Source organism: Mytilus trossulus, chromosome 2, assembly GCF_036588685.1.
Source record: "Mytilus trossulus isolate FHL-02 chromosome 2, PNRI_Mtr1.1.1.hap1, whole genome shotgun sequence".
NCBI lineage: Eukaryota > Metazoa > Mollusca > Bivalvia > Mytilida > Mytilidae > Mytilus > Mytilus trossulus.
The window spans coordinates 17399789-17421464 of record NC_086374.1 but is presented as its reverse complement, the minus strand read 5'-3'; the positions used below and the strand labels follow the sequence as shown (position 1 = coordinate 17421464).

Below are 21676 nucleotides of genomic sequence, written 5' to 3'. Positions count from 1 at the left end.
TATATTCATTGATGACCATATCGTAACCTGGCGCTTTTCCGTTTTTTAAATCTATAACGGCTTTAAAAATTTCATCTTCTGTAATTTTACCATTTAAGATTGCATTTACACGTTCGTCATTGCAATCTGGTATTTCAAAATCTACATCATCTCGTTCTCCGTCTGTGTTCAAATTTTTAAAATAATCATGAAGTTCATCAAGATCGATTGGTGTGTTTTTATCATGTGGTCTTTCAAAATTATTCAAAATATTCCATAATTTTTTTGGATCATGTTGATCCATACTACGCAGCTCGTTTTCAGCTTTAAATTGAAACTCCTCGTAACTTTTGTTCATTACTGTTTTATATGCCTTACTAGCTATTTTCAAATTGTATCTACTTTCCTCCGTTTTAAATAAATTATGTTTTTTTCTTTGCTTGGTGAAAATTATCTCGTTTTAAACGACATTGCGCATAAAACCACGGTTGATGTTGTTTTGAATTTCGATTAATTTTGGCGGGTTTATTTCCGAAGTTTTCAATGGCTGAATCAAGAAACACTTTATTTAAACTTTCGACTAATTCGTTAAGGTCAGTATGAAAATTTTCATTAGTTATATCAAGCGTGTCTAACTGGTTCGACAAGTTATCAATGGTCAATTTACTTTCAACGCTGTCAACAAATTGATCTCTTTTGTCACCTATCCAACGAATATGCTTACTAGGCACAACAATTGGGAAAACAGTTGTTTGGAACAAAACCCTTGTTTTACAATTCTGGATTAGATCACCGTTTTGTTCGTAGATAGACAGTGAATATATAAATGATTCATTCGGACTGCCATACAGTATTACAGATTTCAGTTTAATGTTTCTGCTCACAGAAAAAGTAAGACGATCATCTACTAATGTGTCCGGTTCCCATGATGAATCAGAACTTTTGCCAAAAAAACGTTTTACGTAGATATCACCTTCCGAATCTACGTTCCTTGGATAAGAAATTATGCTACAACCAGAAAAATCGACATTATCATTTGATGATAAATACAGTAAAATTTTGTTGGTAACACCAGCAGGTAAAATATTTCTCTGAACTACCTTACAAACAAAATATTCCAAGGACATAGATAGATATCTAACGTGATATTTAATCTGTTTCCAAATATCATCTTTCTTGTACTTTTCTTCATATATAATAAGACAGTCAAACAGGAATTGTTCGTGTATTTGTAGATTGTCACGAGTTATTATTTTAAGAACAATGCTAATCGGTAAATCATAAAATCCATCTGGAAAATTCAGAAGTAAATTTTCAACTTCAGTGTCGATGAAATTCAGACACTTGGTAGAAATATTGGTTAAAGTAAATTCTTCGCTTAAAGCTAAAATACTAAACACAGTTTCCCTACTTATGTTTTCATCAATGTATGTAATACATTTAAGTTTTAGTTCATTGAAGGCATAATAGTCACATGCTTGTAGTATATCTGGTATTACATCTATATTTAAACTTGGGTTAATGCCATACAAATATTTAATAAGTATTGTCATAATATCAGATGGAAATGTTGTACAGTCAATTGTCGTGTTCTGGTCCCACCTTCCACTCAATCTGCCTTGGAAAAAATCTGAGTTTATAAGTAGCACAACTGAATGACATTTTAAAACGATTCCGTTCTGTAGTGTAAGTCTTACATCGCAAAACAATTGCTCTCGAAATGCGTCTTTTAATTTCAAGGCTAGGTTGCTCATCTTTGTCTACAATATATAAAACAATGAAATAATTTTTCGGTTCAAATAAACTCATAGTATATAAAATAATTAGAATATATCTTAGCCCAACCATAAGATCTCGCATGGTTTTCATCAGAGGCATAAAATACCGAAATGAACCAACATGAGCGTTTTGATGTTGCATAATGATATTCTTTTAACCATGGAACATTGAGGTTTTTAAGTGCTTCTGTTAAAGATAATTGTGAAAGAAAAATAGACACTCCTTAGTTTCACCGATCTTTGTATCTCAATTTTTATATTTCATAATTTTTTCAATTTGTTTTTATTTTTAGTTTCTTGTGTATTTGTCAGAGACGTATTATAAGTCTCTGGTATAGTCTATTGCAATTGTATGATAAAAAGCAATTTTCTTACAATGCCTATTCGAAATTAAAGTTGATCTTATCTTATCTTCTTTGTGAAATCGGGTAAATGTGAACATAGACGTATCTAATACATATTTTCTCATATGTGTAATTATAAGACACAATCTGAATGTATCTTAAGATTTGTGAAATGTCTTAGTTTTAAGAGTTAGGCACAAGATGCTTTTTTATTTCTATTTATTTAAAAAAAACCTAAAAGTAATGTTTTTCAACAACAAAAAATACTAATATCCTTTTTCATAGCAGTAAATTAAAAATATATTTAAAGCAGTTAAGCTATTGTATTCTTTATTTTACAAATAATGACAAATGTATTACTCGGTTGAAAAGAGCCTTCAAAATACGATAATCACAAATGCAATTTTAAATTATCTTTTGAAACTATGTCTCTGTACTTATTTCATAGCCGTGTTAATCTAAGAACTGATGATTACTAATTAGAATTTATTATACCATAAAATAAGAGATCTTGGACGAAATGAAATTTTATGGGCAATATTATTAACCTGTTATTCAATGCATAGGGGCCCCTTAGGTAAGCTTAATCTCTCTTCTTTGATCAGAGTGTTAAGAAGTCTTTAATGGTAGAATGCTGATATGATTTAAGACCTCGTAATGGTAAAAATGGTCAGTTTCTTACAAGTCATCAGTTAATAACATTCAAAGCTTCATTGTGTTCCGGAAAAACTACTACTAGTCATTCGTTTGTGTTGTAAAAGTTTGTTTTTGAAAGAAGACTACGAAGAAGACAGTAAGTTCGTTAATTATTATCTTTCTTTTATTGTATTTAGCTTTGGGTCGATGCGTAATGACCCGCATGTTTTTTTAAGGGTCAATATGACCGCATAAACCAGTCTACTGCAGGTGGTTGTGATAAAAGATTGATAGTGTTTATACATTTTCTATTAAACCTGCAAACTTAAAATATGAACCACATGTCATTGGGGCTCGGAATTGCGTTATATATATCATTGCATTGCCAAGGTTCATTTCAGAAATTATCATGTCACATTAATAAGATAATCATGATTATCACATAATTTTTTTATACATGTATGCCTTTTAGTTCAATCAATGTGTTCGTAGATAGTAAATGTTTATGTGTTCTGTTAAATTGTTCCTTTTAAAATTGTTATACGATGATGACTGATGTACCCATATTTTGACTATTTTCTTTATTGTGTCTGCATATTCAACGCATCAATGTAAATATAACGGAATTTGACGAGACTGTTATTAAAGTGAGAGGGTTAGCGCTTAGAACCAGGTTTAATCCATCATTTCTACAGTTGAAAATGCTTGTACCAAGTCAGGAATATGACAGTTCTTGTCCATTCGTTTTTGATGCGTTTTGTTATTTGATTTTGCCATGTGATTATGGACTTTCCGAATTGATTTTCCTCCGAGTTCAGTATTTTTGTCATTTTATTTTTTTCAACTGTCTATGTCTTATATCCCATTCAACCTGTAAGTATTGTATATAATCCTTTCTGCGTGGCATATACATACACGTAATACAATGTACACTTTTATTGTATCGTGGTTTTTTTTTTGTTCTTAAAAGAGCAACAATATTAGATAAAACAGGAATAGTGTCAATGGCATACACCAATATAAGTTAAAGGGGAATTTCAAATATTAATGTTTACCATTATTTCGAAATATAAATGTCTAAATTGAAATTCAAAAGATTTGAAACTTCATCCAGTTCATATCTATTCATTGTTTGAAAATATTTTTTTTTAGGTTGACAGCGTATAACCCTTGTGCTTTATTTTTTTGTTTTGTTTGTCTTATTTCTTTCAAAATTTAAACTCAAATCTAAATGGTTGAGAACAAGGTTTAAAACTTTATTAATTTCACATATTTAAAGGTTTAAGATTTTATATTTTTTTTTTTCAAAATTGAAAGCACATTACTATTGTGCTTCTAAATTATATAAAATATTCATTGATTCATTGACGAATTTTGTCTGTGATATGGTGATATATGATTAATTGAAGAAAAATTATTACGGAACCATTTTTGCATTTATCTTTGTTGATTTTATTTTCCATTAATGTTTTTAGAAATTTTAATATCATATACCAATGTGAAACATGAGGTTTAAAGGTATAACTTTATTTCTTTCCAAAAATGAAAATTTAAATCTAAAAGGTTAAGAACCATATTGTAAACGTTATAAATCTGATATATTCGAAGGTTTTAAATTAATATATTCTTCTAAATTTGAAACAAATTACAATTGTGCTTCTAAATTATGAGCTATATTCATTGATGCATTTGTCTTTGTTGATTTTATTTTCCATTAATGTTTTTAGAAATTTTAATATCATATACCAATGTTATTGAAACATGAGGTTCAAAGGTATACCTTTATTTCTATCCAAAAATAAAAATCTAAATCTAAAAGGTTAAGAACCATATTTTAAACTTTATTAATTTGATATATTCGGAGGTTTTAAATTATTATATTTTTATTTCAAAATTGAAAGCAAATTACAATTGTGCTTCCAAATTATGAGCTATATTCATTGATGCATTTGTCTTTGTTGATTTTCTTTTCCATTAATGTTTTTAGAAATTTTAATATCATATACACATGTAATTGAAACATGAGATTTAAAGGTATACTTTTATTTCTATCCAAAAATGAAAATCTAAATCTAAACGGTTAAGGACCATATTGTAAACGTTATTAATTCAATATATTCGAATGTTTTAAATTAATATATTCTTATTTCAAATTTGAAAGCAAATTACAATTGTGCTTCTAAATTATGAGCTATAATCATTGATGCATTTGTCTTTGTTGATTTTATTTTCCATTAATGTTTTTAGAAATTTTAATATCATATACCAATGTTATTGAAACATGAGGTTCAAAGGTATACCTTTATTTCTATCCAAAAATAAAAATCTAAATCTAAAAGGTTAAGAACCATATTTTTAACTTTATTAATTTGATATATTCGGAGGTTTTAAATTAATATATTTTTATTTCAAAATTGAAAGCAAATTACAATTGTACTTCTAAATTATGAGCTATATTCATTGATGCATTTGTCTTTGTTGATTTTATTTTCCATTAATGTTTTTAGAAATTTTAATATCATATACCAATGTGAAACATGAGGTTTAAAGGTATAACTTTATTTCTTTCCAAAAATGAAAATTTAAATCTAAAAGGTTAAGAACCATATTGTAAACGTTATAAATCTGATATATTCGAAGGTTTTAGATTAATATATTCTTCTAAATTTGAAACAAATTACAATTGTGCTTCTAAATTATGAGCTATATTCATTGATGCATTTGTCTTTGTTGATTTTATTTTTTTATTAATGTTTTTAGAAATTTTAATATCATATACACATGTAATTGAAACATGAGATTTAAAGGTATACCTTTATTTCTTTCCAAAAATGAAAATCTAAATCTAAACTGTTAAGGACCATATTGTAAACGTTATTAATTCGATATATTCGAATGTTTTAAATTAATATATTCTTATTTCAAATTTGAAAGCAAATTACAATTGTGCTTCTAAATTATGAGCTTTAATCATTGATGCATTTGTATTTGTCGATTTTATTTTCCATTAATGTTTTTAGAAATTTTAATATCATATACCAATGTTATTGAAACATGAGGTTCAAAGGTATACCTTTATTTCTATCCAAAAATAAAAATCTAAATCTAAAAGGTTAAGAACCATATTTTAAACTTTATCAATTTGATATATTCGGATTTTTATTTCAAAATTGAAAGCAAATTACAATTGTGCTTCTAAATTATGAGCTATATTCATTGATGCATTTGTCTTTGTTGATTTTCTTTTCCATTAATGTTTTTAGAAATTTTAATATCATATACCAATGTTATTGAAACATGAGGTTTAAAGGTTTACCTTTATTTCTATCCAAAAATAAAAAACTTCATTTGCGCCATTATACAGGTAATTCAGGTATTAAAGCAATAACGAAAGCGTTAAATATGCAATGCTCTAAGAGGTTTGTCTTTACAGCTTTTGTCCGTTGTTATATTTTTTCCGTTTTCTCCTTCGCTTTTAATTTAAAGATTAATGAATCGTAGATAAAAAAAAATCGAATGCTTTCAATTTTTTTATTTTCCATTAATGCTTAAAACTTTAAAAGGAAAACAGTTAAGGAATGACCTATACCTTTTTCTAAATTTGATATCTATAAAAGACAAAAAAAAATCTCATTTGTCATGCAGACTCTGTAATATTTTAGGTCAAGAAGGTTTTTACCATCCGATTGTGTCGATAAAAATGAAAGAACTATATAAATTCATTGTACACGGGTAAAAGAATACTTTCAATATATGAAAACTGTCTTACCTTCTTTGCAATATACTCAAATCCACATGATGGAATAGATGCATAACTTCAAACTAGAAAGAATAATATAAGAAGCAAATTCATGTATGCTAAAAATCACACTACTACTACATCAAATTGTTTCAAATCAAATTAATTCTCAAATAAAAGTCTTTGAATAAATACTAAATGAAAAGATGCAATCACTACTTATAAAAGTGTCACAATAAACTGTTACACCATGAGTTTTGATAACAAACAGTTAACACATATGCACGTACATATGGAACGGTAGTAACATTTTGTAATTGCATGGGAAATAAAGATTTTAGCTACGATATAACAGTCAAATGATGCAATTTGCTCTACTGATTACAATTGTAGCAGATTGGTGATAATTAAATTCAAGTAATATTTTTTTTTAAATGCCATCTCAACATGTACATGGATTACAGATTTCGTGTCCTTATTTTGAACTTCGCTGATATATCGGTTTTCATTGTCCCCCTCGCGTTGTTTATGTCTGAAATATTTCCATTTACACTACTTGCATTTTACGTGATGCTTGTTTGTTTTTTTTACAGTAGAAATCGCCTTGAATTTATTGAAAGAAAATTTGAATGCTTTCTCACAGAATACACCATGGAATAAACTTTTGAATGCATCTGACCTTTTATTATCTTAATGCAATTTCAACTGTATATCAATGATTGTTGTGTCATGAGTCATGAGATTTTTCCAATATACACTTTTTTCAGATAAAATCAGTCTAAGAAATTTAAAAATTGTTAATAATAATCTATCAATATATGATATTGCCAGGTTGACATAAAAAAATGGAGATTTGACATAAAAATAAGGAGATATTATATAACTGCCAATGAAACAAATATCCACCAGAAACGGAAAAAAACAACCGTACGACTTTCAACAATGGGAACAACTCATATCATGTAGTGTGCTATACAATGCCCGACTTGCAAAAAATATGAAACACACTGCATTCAATTTAGAAAACAAACGGCCCAATTTATAGCAAAGCACTTTACGAAAAAAACAAATATGAAAGATATACTAGTAGATAAACCAATCTATAGACTTCTGACATGTGAGCCTTGTAACCATCCTCGGATTAATGAAATGATGTATATGGAAAGCATAATCTCTTGGTCGTATATATGAAGATTTTGAAATACGCACTTTCTGAAAAGAATTCAGTAAAATTTTGTTCAATGATTTTAGGTTTAAAAACTACAATTCCTTTTGGGGTAAAGGTTGCTCTTGTTTTTAATCCTATCAATATTATATACAACTCGTCTAAACATCAACCCAACAATGTTAGATCTGTAAATTTGCTTTCGCAAATTTTTTGTTCTTCCCTCGCCGGGATTCAAACCCATGCTACTGTGATATCGTGACACCAAATCGCCTGCACTGCAGCCGTCCCGCTAGACCACACGACCACCAGGTACAAAAACTGTTTGGTACTAATGTAGTTGTACTATAATTAATTGATTGATCATGTTAATCGTTACGTGAATAGTCAAAGTTATAAATATATAGAAATTGTAAATATCAATAATATTACTTTTAAAGATAGCCGCCATACTACATGTGTCGTTCTTAATTATATATCTGCGACAAAAGAAGAAGAAGTTTAGAATAAGATGGCCATGAGAGAGAAGAGACAACCAAGTTTCTTAAGAATTTGTAATTTAAACTATCACCGTTTTGATTTCTCAAGTTCGCCACGATATAACTATTTGTGTGCTAGTGCGGCGTAAAGCAAACGCCTATCAAGCAATCGTTTCAAAAAGATTATTTCTTTTAAGATGTATTGTACTAATTGTGGTATGCAAATTGAACCAAAGAGCAAGTTCTGTAGCAACTGTGGTCACAGAATTGAAGGTAGGTATTTACTATTTATCATTGTTTATTAAAGATACGAAAATAATCAAACAAGATGGATATTTCGCTACTTTAGAACAAAAATATCCGAAGGGCATATAGACTAAAAACATGTGAATATATTTTTTGTCCGATATATATATATAAATTGTGAATAATTTTAACAAAAACACACAAAGTATTACAATTTAAACTCATTTATTAAAAAATTACAGTAAGGATAAACTAAAAAGACAAACATATTCGGATAGAGCCGTAATTATCATTCGATGCAACTAGCAATGAGTCGTTGACCAATACATGCAATGTCGTACGCATATGTTTGATAAAAATGATATTCATAAATAAATATATATTGATAAATACCATTATTATTTTTTAGCAGATGTACAACAGTTAGAATTACAAGAAACATCAGATGGTATGTACAATTTTGAAATTATCCAAAGTCGGTCGGTGCATCACGTTGACGCGCATTACCGTTACATTGCGTTTAGCTTTTGATTACTAAGTACATTTGAGCGCATTTATTTGACACTTATATTCAGGTAAACACATGTAATATGTATTAATCTCCAAATGCGCGGAAACGTAATGCGCCCATGTCGTCTTTTGCTATGCTGTTATTTAGGGAATAAAATTGAGAAAGGAAATGGTGAATATGTCAAAGCGACAACCATCCGACCATGCATAGAGAAGACAACAGCCGAAGGCAATCAATGGGTCTTCAGCTGGCCCCTAAAAATATGCATACTAGTACAGTGATAATGGACGTCATACTAAACTCCGAATTATACACAAGAAACTATAATTTAAAATCATACAAGACTAACAAAGGCCAGAGGCTCCTGACTTGGGACAGGCGCAAAATTGCGGCGGGGATAAGCATGTTTGTGAGACAATAGAAGTCCGAGTCCGATGTCAAAAGATGTAGCCGGTTAGTGTCCGAGTGGAGTTTTTATTTTAAGTCGTTATAAAAAGTCATTTGTACCCCCGATCCTCGGTGAGGGGTCTGAAGGCACAACGATGTCCAGGCCAAAGAACCTAATGGTAGTGAATTAGCGGGTGCGAAGCCTCCTGAAGTTTAAAAAGTTATCGGAATGACTTACCAGTCTTGTCATTGAAAACTCATCAATAACAATATTATTTAGATTCAAAATGGTTTGGTTTAAAGTATAAAACTGAAAAATGAACGAAAAAATATTTGCTTCAGAACCTTGAAAAAAATCTTCAATCAAGTCTCGTCAATTTTGAAGAAGGTGTAACAAAGAAATTGATATATATGTAACACATTTTAACTTTTAACTGTAAATACCAAAAGAAATTCCATTCAAATTTAAAATCGATAAAATACGGGACAACTCATCATATATATAATTTCGTCATTATATATGCTCCGGGTACTGTATTGACCATAAACAGTTTTTCCAGCTTCCGGAAAATTTTACGAATGTTTGACAGAATTATTGATAACTCAAAACTTGAACCACATACCGAACCTACATGAACATAGTTAAAATATTGGAATAGAATAAAATAGAATTAAAAGTTGTATTTCCTAAATGAAAGAGTCCATAATTTAATAAAGGGCATAAAATCAGATTTACATAATTGGTAACAACAACAATACTAGGCGCTTCTAAAAATATAGTTAGTTTTTAAAATAAGTCAGAATTAGAGCCAAAACTACAATGAATAATGTGAATGAAAGAATAAAATTATATCATATGCATTCGTTCTCAAATCATTCACTAACTTAATTGTATATAATATGAAACTAATTTTCGTCACTTTTTTTCGCAATTACAAGCTATTGAAGATAGACTAAGAAGAATGATGTACTGTTAAGTTATTCTTTTTGATAATATTTCAAATTAGATGAAAATATTTTGTTTTATCATCGTACACCCGGGCATTTTGACGTAAACGTAGCTACGCGCACATGTGTGGGCGTGATATTCGTGAAATCAGTCATTTAAAATTGTTTCTTCGTCCGATTTCATGTTTATAACATTAATTTTATGTTTAAGGCTTTTTAGTAGATTTCATATTTTCGGCAGTTCAAGGCTTCCCTTTTTAGTGTAATACTAGTAGAAGACAACATAATGTTTCAGTTATAGCTTTCAGTAGATAAATTGATACAATTGTAATCGTTCTTTTAGTCACCTCTGGTATTTTTTTTACAGTAAACAAAGAAGGAGCGCCTAAAATGACAAATGGTATGTATATCGCACATCAAATAATTGTTCTTCCGATTGTGAAAATTAAATTTATATCCCATATCCTTAATGAAAAAATGCAATTAAAAGAAAAATTGAATGCACGTATTATGCAGACAAAAGAATAACTCTGATATAAAATAAACGTTTATTTGGTTTATGACAAACAGAATCTACAAAAAATACATATTTTTTGTTTATATTCATAAGAGGCAAGAGTCAGTTTAGAGGCCCTGAAAACGAAATGGGGTGCTTCGGTACAGAGGATGAACAAGAAAAGAGTATTTACTGGTATGAAAAAAGAGGAACCAACAAAAACAGTGGTATGCTATTATTTCAATAATAAGATAAAATTGAGAATGGAAATGGGAAATGTGTCAAAAAGACAACAACCCGGCCATAGATAAAAACAAGAACAGAAGGTCACCAACAGGTCTTCAATGTAGCGAGAAATTCCCGCACCCGGAGGCGTACTTTAGCTGGCCTTTTAAAAAATATATACTAGTTCAGTGATAATGAACGCCATACTAATTTCCAAATTGTACACAAGAAACTAAAATTAAAATGATACAAGACTAACAAAGGCCAGAGGCTCCTGACTTGGGACAGGCGCAAAAATGCGGCGGGGTTCAACATGTTTGTGAGATCTCAACCCTCCCCCTATACCTCTAGTCAATGTAGAAAAGTAAACGCATAGAAATACGTACATAAAGATTTAATTAAAGTAATAAGTCCAATAGTCATTTTTGTTAAGTTCTGTGTCGTTTTGGTCTCCTGTGGAGAGTAGTGTCAATGCCAATCATACCACATTTTCTTTTTTATATGATTTAATCATTTGAATTGATAAATCAATGAACGAACACACAGTTAAAAATTTATACAACGGAACGGTAAATGAAAAATTTACCGAATCTTTTTAACCAAAGTAACAAGAGTGCCAAAGTGACAAGAGTGCATATAAAACATATTTTACTAATTTTACAGGCTCTTCATGTTAAGATTTTAGACGGAAAGATGAAGATGGTGCAGAGAGCTTTTAAGGATGGTATGGGTGTAGATCGGGGTTACGTCAAAATTGACGTCCAAATAGATAGTACCTGCAGAGACTGGATGAGATCTGTTCGTGCCTGCTTCCAGCCATCAACCGATCTACATCCATACATATCCACCAGCAAAGGAAATTTAGATAAGATTGATTCAGCCTATACATTTAAACAGCTAAGAAATAGCCAGAAAGAAAAAAAGGTGGCATCAACAAAATATGCTATCTACTTTCAGATAAAAAAGAGTAAGTCAAATTGTATAAATACAGTTCATTTCTTAACGATACCATTGATACCCAAGTGATTTATGTTTTTTATTGATACAATTTTTATGTTGTTGCAAATCAAATATCTACATTTGATCTCGTTTTTCATAGAGATATCTCTTCGTCGACTGGTCAAAGTGTGTGTGTGGTGTTGGTGCATGGCTGTAGGGTTTGGTTTTTTTGGAGGGGAGGGGGGTAATGCATTGCAGAACTATCTAATTGGAAATTTCTTTTTGATCTTCGAATTAATAATACCACAAAAGTTAAAACCAATATTTGTGGAAGATATACTTTGGGTTACCTAATGGAGAGACATCATCATAACCGACAGCCTTGTCCAATGAAGTATGACAGCCCATTGAATCATGTGCTGAAGTGTGTTTTTTTTTACATTGTTGATCATAGAGACACCATTTATAGATTGAATAAAATGTAACTGAGGGAAATGACATTTTAGGCATTAATGAAATAACTGAACACGTTGCTTTTGTAGGTCGACATGCTATAGTTGGAACATACCTAAAATCTACAGATGGAAAACGCATGCCTGTACCTAAGGTAAAAAAAAACATTTTCAAATCGCTCGCTCGCCCCAAATTTTGGAGTCCAAAAATCCGTAGAACAAGAAATAAAATTGATGTGGCCTAATAGTGTTCATACGATAATTACTTTTTCATGCAACAACCATAAATTACACCAAACATCCAACATTATGTCAATCTTTCTGTTTGTTTTTATCAGGATTGTGGGAGGCCCATGCTGTCATGATCTTGGCTTATATCGGGGAAAACCTTTTTTTGGAATGCAAATAGAATATTTTTATCGTTCGATAATATATAAGGGAATCTGGAAAATTCTCAAATACAACTTCGTTTTATATACGTATATCCCTTTTCCTGGATTGTTCACAGTATATTCATTATTTTTATGTAGCTGAATACCGCTTCAAGGAACTAAGAATGAAATATATCTGTAGGTTGTAATTGAAATAGAAGATGAGAACGAACGTGAGCCTCAGGTCAAGGACGAAGACAGTTTCATCAATAAGCAAAACGTGGAGATTCTGAGGGAACTCGAAAGGGAAAGTAGTAATGACAAGGTGAGTCCAAAAGTTGAAAACTAATGACCGGAAAAATAGTTCAACGCTTGCAATTAGAAAAAAACAACAATAGTCAAAATATTGTGTACTTATTTAAAAAGAAACCGTTAACTTAGGTACAAACATAGATATATTACATTGTATCTGCGATAAAAAAAATACAATTATTTTTAACAGGTAAGCGGAGAAGGTGAAGACCTATGGGAAAGTGACCTAGAAGATCCTGCACTTGACACGGTATTTGCCTTTTCAAACTATCAGTTATTAATAAGCAATTTTGATAAATATATACTTTTATTTGCTTCACAGCTTCACAGAATAGAAACTGATAGCTCATAGTTCTTCAATACCATTCAACGTTCGTTTGATCAATGTGAAAAGTGCTTTTAGTGCTTACATATTCTTTATTTCGTGATCGCACATTTAAGTTACCCTTGAAACATTTTGTGTTTGGAAACGTGAAAATTTGAAGGAAACAAGCAATTGATGTTAATAATCATCTCTGGCTAAAGATTTGTTATTTATTTTTTTGTTTATTTTTATTTTATGTATATCATTATTAACGTGCAATAATCATATAACAGTTGTGTCTTATTTATTTCACAGCTTACAGATGAACTGGATGCTTCAGAAATGCATGCTGTTGAAGAGGTAGGTAATATCATGATTCATGCATGATGCCACATTTTGACAGGATACCGAACCACCTTACTTTAACCATCCCAACAAAAATCACGAGCCCCGAAATATTATTAAAATGTACCATAGATTTATGAAATAATTCCATAACAAGTCTATCTCATTTATATGTGTGATAAACAAGTAGTTGAAGATGAATATCATTTAATTTTAGTATGTGAAAAGTATAATGAACTTCGAAAGAAATTTATCAAACCATATTATTGAAGAAAACCTACGAATTTTAAACCCATACAACTGCTATCTATTCATAATGTAAGGGAACTTAACAATTTAGGGAAGTTTTTATTTCTGGCCGAGAAGGCACGAAATTAATTTCATCATTATAAAAGCTTAATGTGTTACTCTGCTGTACTGTTATATGGGATGATTATTTGACTAATTGTTTAAAGGTAAATATATTTCACTGATGTAATTGGATATTTGTAATTTTTATATTCTATAAGTTGTATTGCTTACAGATAAAAATGTTATAATTACTATTTCATAGCTTATAAATGAACCAGGAGTTTCGGGACTTGATACAGTCGAAGAGGTATGTTTTAAATTTGGACTTCGTTAGGTTTTTTATTTTTTTAGTGTTTTGTCACTGACTGAGAAACCTTAATTATCAACCTTACAAAGCTGGTACTAATTAATTGTTTTTAGATCTCCATGTGCAATAACTGAAGGTTTCCGGAAACTACAAGGCCGCGAGAGTCAGTGAAATTTAATTGCGTGCATGCAACATTTAATAATTAAAAATTAATGTTATTTTGTATTTCCCTTCAGCCACACTGATAAGATTTTTTATATATATATATCCTTTCAATTGATCATATTAGGAATAACAAAACATTTTCCGTTAACATTTCATAGGTTCACAATATCTTACACATATCAACATTAAATACAATCTAATTGAAATATAGGATTCACTCCATATGGGTTAAATTAAATCAAAGTTCTATATTTTAACTAAACATGCAGCATTATGGATAAAATAATTGCTTTTCATTTCGGTTTGTTTCTTATGCCCGCGTTTATTGTTCAGTGTATATAAATATGTATATGACAATATGATTGACTTATTTATACTTACTTCCTTACTTAATACTAATGACAATTAAACACTATTTCGATTGTAGTGTCCAGATAAAAATCCATCACCATGCTCATCATCAAATGTACAAGCATTGGATATGGTAAGTTTTCATCTGGGTTTTTTTTTTTTCACTTCGTTCGTTCACGAAACAGGTTGGGTATTACAACAGTAAAAGAACATGCACCTTTATAAATATATAAGGTTTTTTTCACGACCAAATTCGTTTTTTTCTATTTCAAAAATTAAAAATGTTATCTTTTACAGTTCATAGAAAATCTGAAAATTTGAAACTGTGTAGTAACACACATAATATTTTATGATATTATTTTTATCATATTTTAAGAAAGAAAAAAGCGGCGGCCAGTCACACCCCACAGTTTCCCTCTAAAGAAGCGGAAGAGAGGATATTTTCCGAATTTTCCATGACGTTTTTCTGTTGTTTATATTCATTTGTATTTATCTGCAATTTTTAATCTCTACACTATAATATTTTAGGTTCTAGACAAGAAAAGACAAAGGAAATCCGTAAGTAGAAAAAGATACACACAAAAATTTGTACTCTGTCCAGTTCTCAATCCTTGATGTTGCCAAGAGCCATATCGGTGCAATATGAAAAGTCTATGTATAAACTGACATACAAGATTTTTAAATTAAGACAAAATGTATAGCTTTTCTCTTAAATCAAACAGACCGGTCTATGAAAAGTACAAATTGACTTCTCTCTTTGTTTGTAAGAGTTATGTATACCGGAATAAATCGTTGTTAAAGTTAATGTTATCATATGTAGTCCCAGATTGTGTAACACTGTTATTGAAATGTTAAAGCTATGAACTTTAAATTCCAGAGATAAGAAGTCAATCAATGATTAATGCAAATATTATAATTTTTTATACTGTAAATCATTTTTGAGACTTTTTAGATTTGTTTATGTATCAACAGGTTGCCGAGGGCATATCCCTTAAATTACCAGAGGGTAAAAAGAAATATATCACCGTTGTTTACCAGGAGCATGGTGGAATATCTATATCTCGCCAATTTGGAGAAAATGATACACTTCAGGTAAAAGCATCTCAATATTTTCTTAAGAGGAAAAAAAAAGATAACTTATGCAGAACTACGTCTTATTCTTGTTTTAGCGCAGTAAAAGTGCAGATGGCTGGGGTTTGACTCCATGTGTCAACCTGATATCTATAGAAACCACAAAAAATGAACATTAAGCAAGAGGTTATCCTAGGCTTCGGAAAATGTGTATATGAATCACTAATATGCTATCATCTTTTATGCTAGTTTGTGTGTTACGTTTAAAGCAACCATTAATAACACAACAAACACCAGGCAAAATGTTTAAATTAATTGTTATTTACTAGTATTGGTACTAATAAATAATCAGTACACGGTAATAAGCTGAAAACATGTAGACAGATTAAATAAAATTATAAATTTAAAACTATTTATAATATTTAAGGAATGACAATAATATTTCTCTGTCTATGAAGAAATAACATAAAAAAAAAGGTGCACACTGAATGACACGCGTAGCGGGTTATTTAACAGTGGACATAAAATTTAACACTAATTTAACCTGATTCCCAAAGATGATCAAAACAAAGTAATTAAATCGCCACAGCTGCATTTGCAGACGACTATTATTTGAACTCTAAATGACTAGACTGACCCACTGAAGATGTCATAAAATAAGATTAACAACAAACTTTCTACACAGTAATAAATTCTTTGGAAAATAATGTTATCCAGACGAAAATGTAGCTTTATTTCAACATCATTATATTGAAAACTGACGATAAAACAAAACTTGCAAAAATGTGCCGTAAGTGCAATTTATAAAAAACGATTTCTTCTCTATTAAAAATCCTCACTAAAAAACAATCATAATTTTATTAATAAAGCTTAAAAACTATTGTCTTCAATCCAATGATGGAGGATTAAATATTTGAAAATCCACAACGTGTAAGGTTGATTGGATTATGTTTAGTGCATGAATATCTTGTAGATATTTGACGTGTAGCTGTGCAATAGAAAACGTATGTTGATGATTCAGTAGAATATCCTTATTTATTTCTTCTTAAAACCACAGGTTTTGTATACGTGGATATGCATGGAGATGGACCCGGAAATTCTTCCACCAAAGTTTCATTTAGGATGCCATGCCCCAGAGAAATGTACAGATGATGATTGTGACCACAATTACATTTTGACTCCTGATTCGGCGAACTACAAAATTTACAAGCACACGCCAACATTATTATTTATTAAAGAAGATGTATGTTATAATTTGATGTTAATACATAGTCCTCTTTAAAGAGTAGATACAGTTGTTAGATTAAGCTTAAAGAAGATAGCGATACCCCTGAGAGAGACGCAATCGATACCTATCAAATGATTCTGTTCCGTGCATTGCTTATGAGCAACCTAAAGTTTGCATTTGGTTGTGCAATTATTGTATAGGATTTAATCACAAGTCAGAAGTTATTTTTTTAGTTTTTTGACGCTATCAATGCAATCATTTTTTCATAAGTTTTTTCTTCAAAATTAAAGACTATATGGTATGGGTAGAATTGGATTCAGAATATTTTTTTGTCATTTGCTTGACAACAATATGTTTTCATCAGAATGTTAGTTTATGAGAAAGCCATAACCCATCCCACTTTAATAAGTTGAATGGTCCGTCCCTTGTGTAATCTTTGGGCTGATCATGCCATTCGTTTATTTACTTTTATTCAATACATGTCATATTATGTAGGTTTTTTATGCCTCATTTATCGGCATTATGTTTTCTGGTCTGAGCGTTCGTTCGTCCGTCCGTCGTACCGGTTCGTCCGTCCTACACCAGGTTAAAATTTTTGGTCAATGTAGTTTTTGATGAAGTTGAAGTCCAATTAACTGTAAACTTATAGTACACATATTCCCTATCTATAGTATGATCTTTTTAATTTCAATGCCAAATAAGAGATTTTACCCCATTTTCACGGTCCACTGAACATAGAAAGTAATAGTGCGGATCCGTGTAGTAAGGACACATTCTTGTTTTCAATTTGTCTTGGCTGGATCTCTCGTCTGTATTTTGATTGTAAAATTTTGTATGAAAACCAGATTTTAAGGATGTTTTGGGATTTTTGTCAGATGTTAGGAATCCTCTGGTTTTATCCATTTGAATGCCTAAAAACAATTAGTCCATCGACCCCCATTTTTTATTTTATAAATCTTTTACATGCATAATTAAATATAAGCCACCTGTAAAAGTCATTTAAAATCCTTGTTACTTTTAAATAGTTATTGAGAACTTAAAAATTGCCAATGATAAAGCTATGAAAAACAAGAGAGAACATTTTCCCGCCAAAATTTCAATGGCTTTTTTTTCTCGAAAACAAGCACAGATACCTATATATTTTTTGCTTTTTTTTTGTTCCTTTATGAAAAGCTTGCTATTTTGAAACTGAGTAACGAACTTCCTTAAGGATATACTTCGGTGGGGTTTTGGAATTTGTGTCAAATGTTCGGACTTCTTGGTGTTTTTCTATACAGTACAATGTAAAATATTTTGTTATGACATCCATTTTTTTCGTATAAGACTTAATAGCTCATGAAAGATCATTTACCAAATTTTAAGAAGATTCTTGATTTTCTTTCTTTTGTTTTGTGACCCAGCTAATATCAATTTTAAATTCTATATTTGATAATTTTCACCGAACTTCACCAAATTACATCCTTAGGTCTACTAGTATTACATAAAAAAGGAGATGATTCCAACGGTATATTCAAAAGTCATAAAACGAGGGAAACTAGACAGGAAAACCCCGAAAAACGACAGAAAAGAAACAAATCACTTCACAGATAATTAAAGATCAACAACACAAACGAAAACACGCCAAGCAAAGATTTATGTTATAATGTTATGTTATGTTTCAAATGCATTGACCTGTTGATAGTATTATTCCAAAACAAAACATACAGTTTTATTTTCTAATTGTAGATCTACCATCTCAATGAGACAATGACTAACTTAGATGATGTATTTTTTAAGTAGAAGTCTACAGAATGGTCACGTGAAGATGATTTCTACATAAAAAACAGTACAAATTAAGACTTATAACTTGATCTCGTCAGATTGCAACATGAAATCTGAGACAATTGTTCTAGTATTAGAAATTATTAATATTAATAATGTTTATATTGTTCCTGACTAGTTAGATTTATAAGTGTGTACGTATGTTACTGTGTGGCTGTTTGTATGTGTGTGTGTAGGTGTGGAAAAAGGGGGAAGTTTCTAATAAAACCTGTTGACAACATTGAAGATTAAAAATTATAAACCAGTTTATGTAGTAATAAAATCCAGTTTTTGAGACCACAGAATCAACAAATAATCGTTCTGTATGTAGTAAAATCTGTGGAAATGATACATGATTTGTTCGAATAAAATAGATCTTTTGTGAACTTTAAATTCACAATCTGATGTCATAATATACCAGTTCAAAGATATTTTTAATATTTTCATTAATTTAATATAAATGTATACTTTTAAAAAAAAATATGTCCAACAATATTCCATAATGAAAATTTATGAATTGTTGACATCATATGCTTGTATATATACTTATTATATATACTAGTCAACAAAAGAAACGATACAAGGCAATGCGTTCTCCATATTTAACGAAATTGGTCCTTGGACCGAGGTAAAAAAAATGCTCTATACTAGTATAATTTTTACAGAGTTATATTCTCATCAAAACTATTGTTTTAAGGCAAGAAAACGAAAACATCATTTTCCGAAAAAATAAATTTGAGTTCAATAACTTACTTTCAAATTTGGTCAAATTATGTTAAACTTTGTAAATAAATGTTTTTCAGTGGATAATTTAACAGTTTTTTCCTATTATCTTTTTTGATAGTTTAGTTCAAACTTGTGTATCGTTTCTTTTGTTGACTGGTATATGAAAAAATGTGGTATGTTTGCCAATGACACAACTTTCCGCTAGAGACCAAACGACACAGAAATGTGCACCTATATGTCACCGTACGGCTTTCAACAATGATCACAGCCCATACCTCATAGTCAGCTATAAAAAGCCCCGAAATATCCATGTAAAACAATTCAAACGAGAAAACTAACGGCCTAATTTATGTACAAACAAATGAACAAAAGTTTAACTCTTGAATAGCCAATAAAAGACTTCCTCGGTACTTGATGCAAGCTTCTTGTATCTACATAGAAGGAATATACTTTCTTTAGTTCTTAAAAGAGTATTAAGTTTTCTTAAAACAGGAAGTCTTATCTCAAATTTTACGGGTGCAGTAACACTTTCAGAATATATTTTGCAGTTATTGATTTGAAATGTTCTTCTGTGTCAAAAATAATCTCTGTGTTACTCTTTTTTCTGGTTTGATTATCAGGTCTTAATTTGCTGATAAATGATAACACTTCAATATGTAAGTTAAAAATATACCTAGTTCGAGCAAAAGCATCCAATCTTTACAAATGAAAAGCTAGTGTCACCAAATCATCATAAGTTTCACTTAACAGCTTAAAGTGCTTTTGAGTTACCAAAATAATATGACAAATAAAAAAGAATTAAATTTGAAGCCTGGTTTTCACGTGAATGACAGAAAAAAACATGACACAAATAACAAAATGAAAGATGGAAGATTTCCGAGGGATTTTCAAACTCAAAAGTCGATAATAAACTGACAATGCCATTGATAAAAACAAGAGAACAACAGTAAAACAAAATAACTAAAAGCACATATAAGAAAACTAGACTGAGAAACAGCGAACACCACCAAAAACACCTTACGGTTATCTCTGGGGTGCTCCGGTCCGGAGCTCCTTGTATAAAAAAACCAGGGCACATATATATGTCTCGCTTTTTTTATTAGCTCACCTGGCCCGAAGGGCCAAGTGAGCTTTTCTCCAATCACTTGGCGTCCGTCGTTAACTTACAAAAATCTTCTCCTCTGAAACTACTGGGCTAAATTTAACCAAACTTGGCCTCAATCATCATTGGGGTATCTACTTTAAAAAAATGTGTCTGATGACCCCGCCAACCAACCAAGATGGCCACACGGCTAAAATAGAACATGGGGGTAAAATGCAGTTTTTGGCTTATAACTCAAAAACCAAAGTATTTAGAGCAAATCAGACTGCAGGTAAAATTGTTCATCAGGTCAAGATCTATCTGTCCTGAAATTTTCAGATGAATCGGACAACCCGTTGTGGGGTTGCTGCCCCTGAATTGGTTATTTTAAAGAAATTTTGCTGTTTTTGGTTATTATCTTGAATATTATTATAGATAGAGATAAACTGTAAAAAACAATACATGTTAGCAAAGTAAGATCTACAAATAGGTCAACATGACCAAAATTGTCAGTTGACCCCTTTAGGAGTTATTGCCCTTTATAGTCATGTTTTAACCATTTTTTCGTAAATCTTAGTAATCTTTTGCAAAAATCTTCTCCTCTGAAACTACTGGGCAAAGTAAATTATGATAGATAGAGATAATTGTAAGCAGCTAGAATGTTCAGTAAATTAAGATGTACAAACACATCACCATCACCAAAAAACAATATTGTCATGAATCCATCTGCGTCCTTTGTTTAATATTCACATAGACCAAGGTGAGCGACACAGGCTCTTTAGAGCCTCTAGTTTCATCAATATGATCAAGTGTTGAACTTACTTTAACATGTCATCATTTAGGCATTCAAAGTATAAAAAAACATAACTGACTTGTCATAAGTGGTTAAATCTTAACAATTGAACATTCATAAGTTTTACCACGTTTTACTACGACCAGAATCACCTTTAAATTGTAGCCAACAAAAGACACAAATCAATAAAGTTTAAGAAGATTTATT

General features: G+C 30.4%; 2 protein-coding genes across 2 annotated transcripts; one reads left to right on the top strand and one right to left on the bottom strand.

Moving 5' to 3' along the window:
- Positions 1–401: 401 nt before the first annotated feature.
- Positions 402–1733, bottom strand: LOC134705635 (BTB/POZ domain-containing protein 6-B-like). The gene has a single exon (XM_063564356.1). It carries the CDS (start codon positions 1731–1733, stop codon positions 402–404), a length of 1332 nt encoding a protein of 443 aa, XP_063420426.1.
- Positions 1734–8317: 6584 nt separating this feature from the next.
- On the top strand, positions 8318–18948 carry LOC134705634 (uncharacterized). The gene is made up of 15 exons (XM_063564354.1): positions 8318–8393; positions 8776–8814; positions 10580–10612; positions 10823–10935; positions 11597–11900; positions 12415–12479; positions 12898–13020; positions 13198–13257; positions 13627–13671; positions 14210–14254; positions 14847–14903; positions 15299–15328; positions 15743–15862; positions 16899–17084; positions 18795–18948. The coding sequence occupies exons 1-15, from the start codon at positions 8318–8320 to the stop codon at positions 18846–18848; spliced, it is 1350 nt and encodes a 449-aa protein (XP_063420424.1). The 3' UTR covers positions 18849–18948.
- Positions 18949–21676: the final 2728 nt, after the last annotated feature.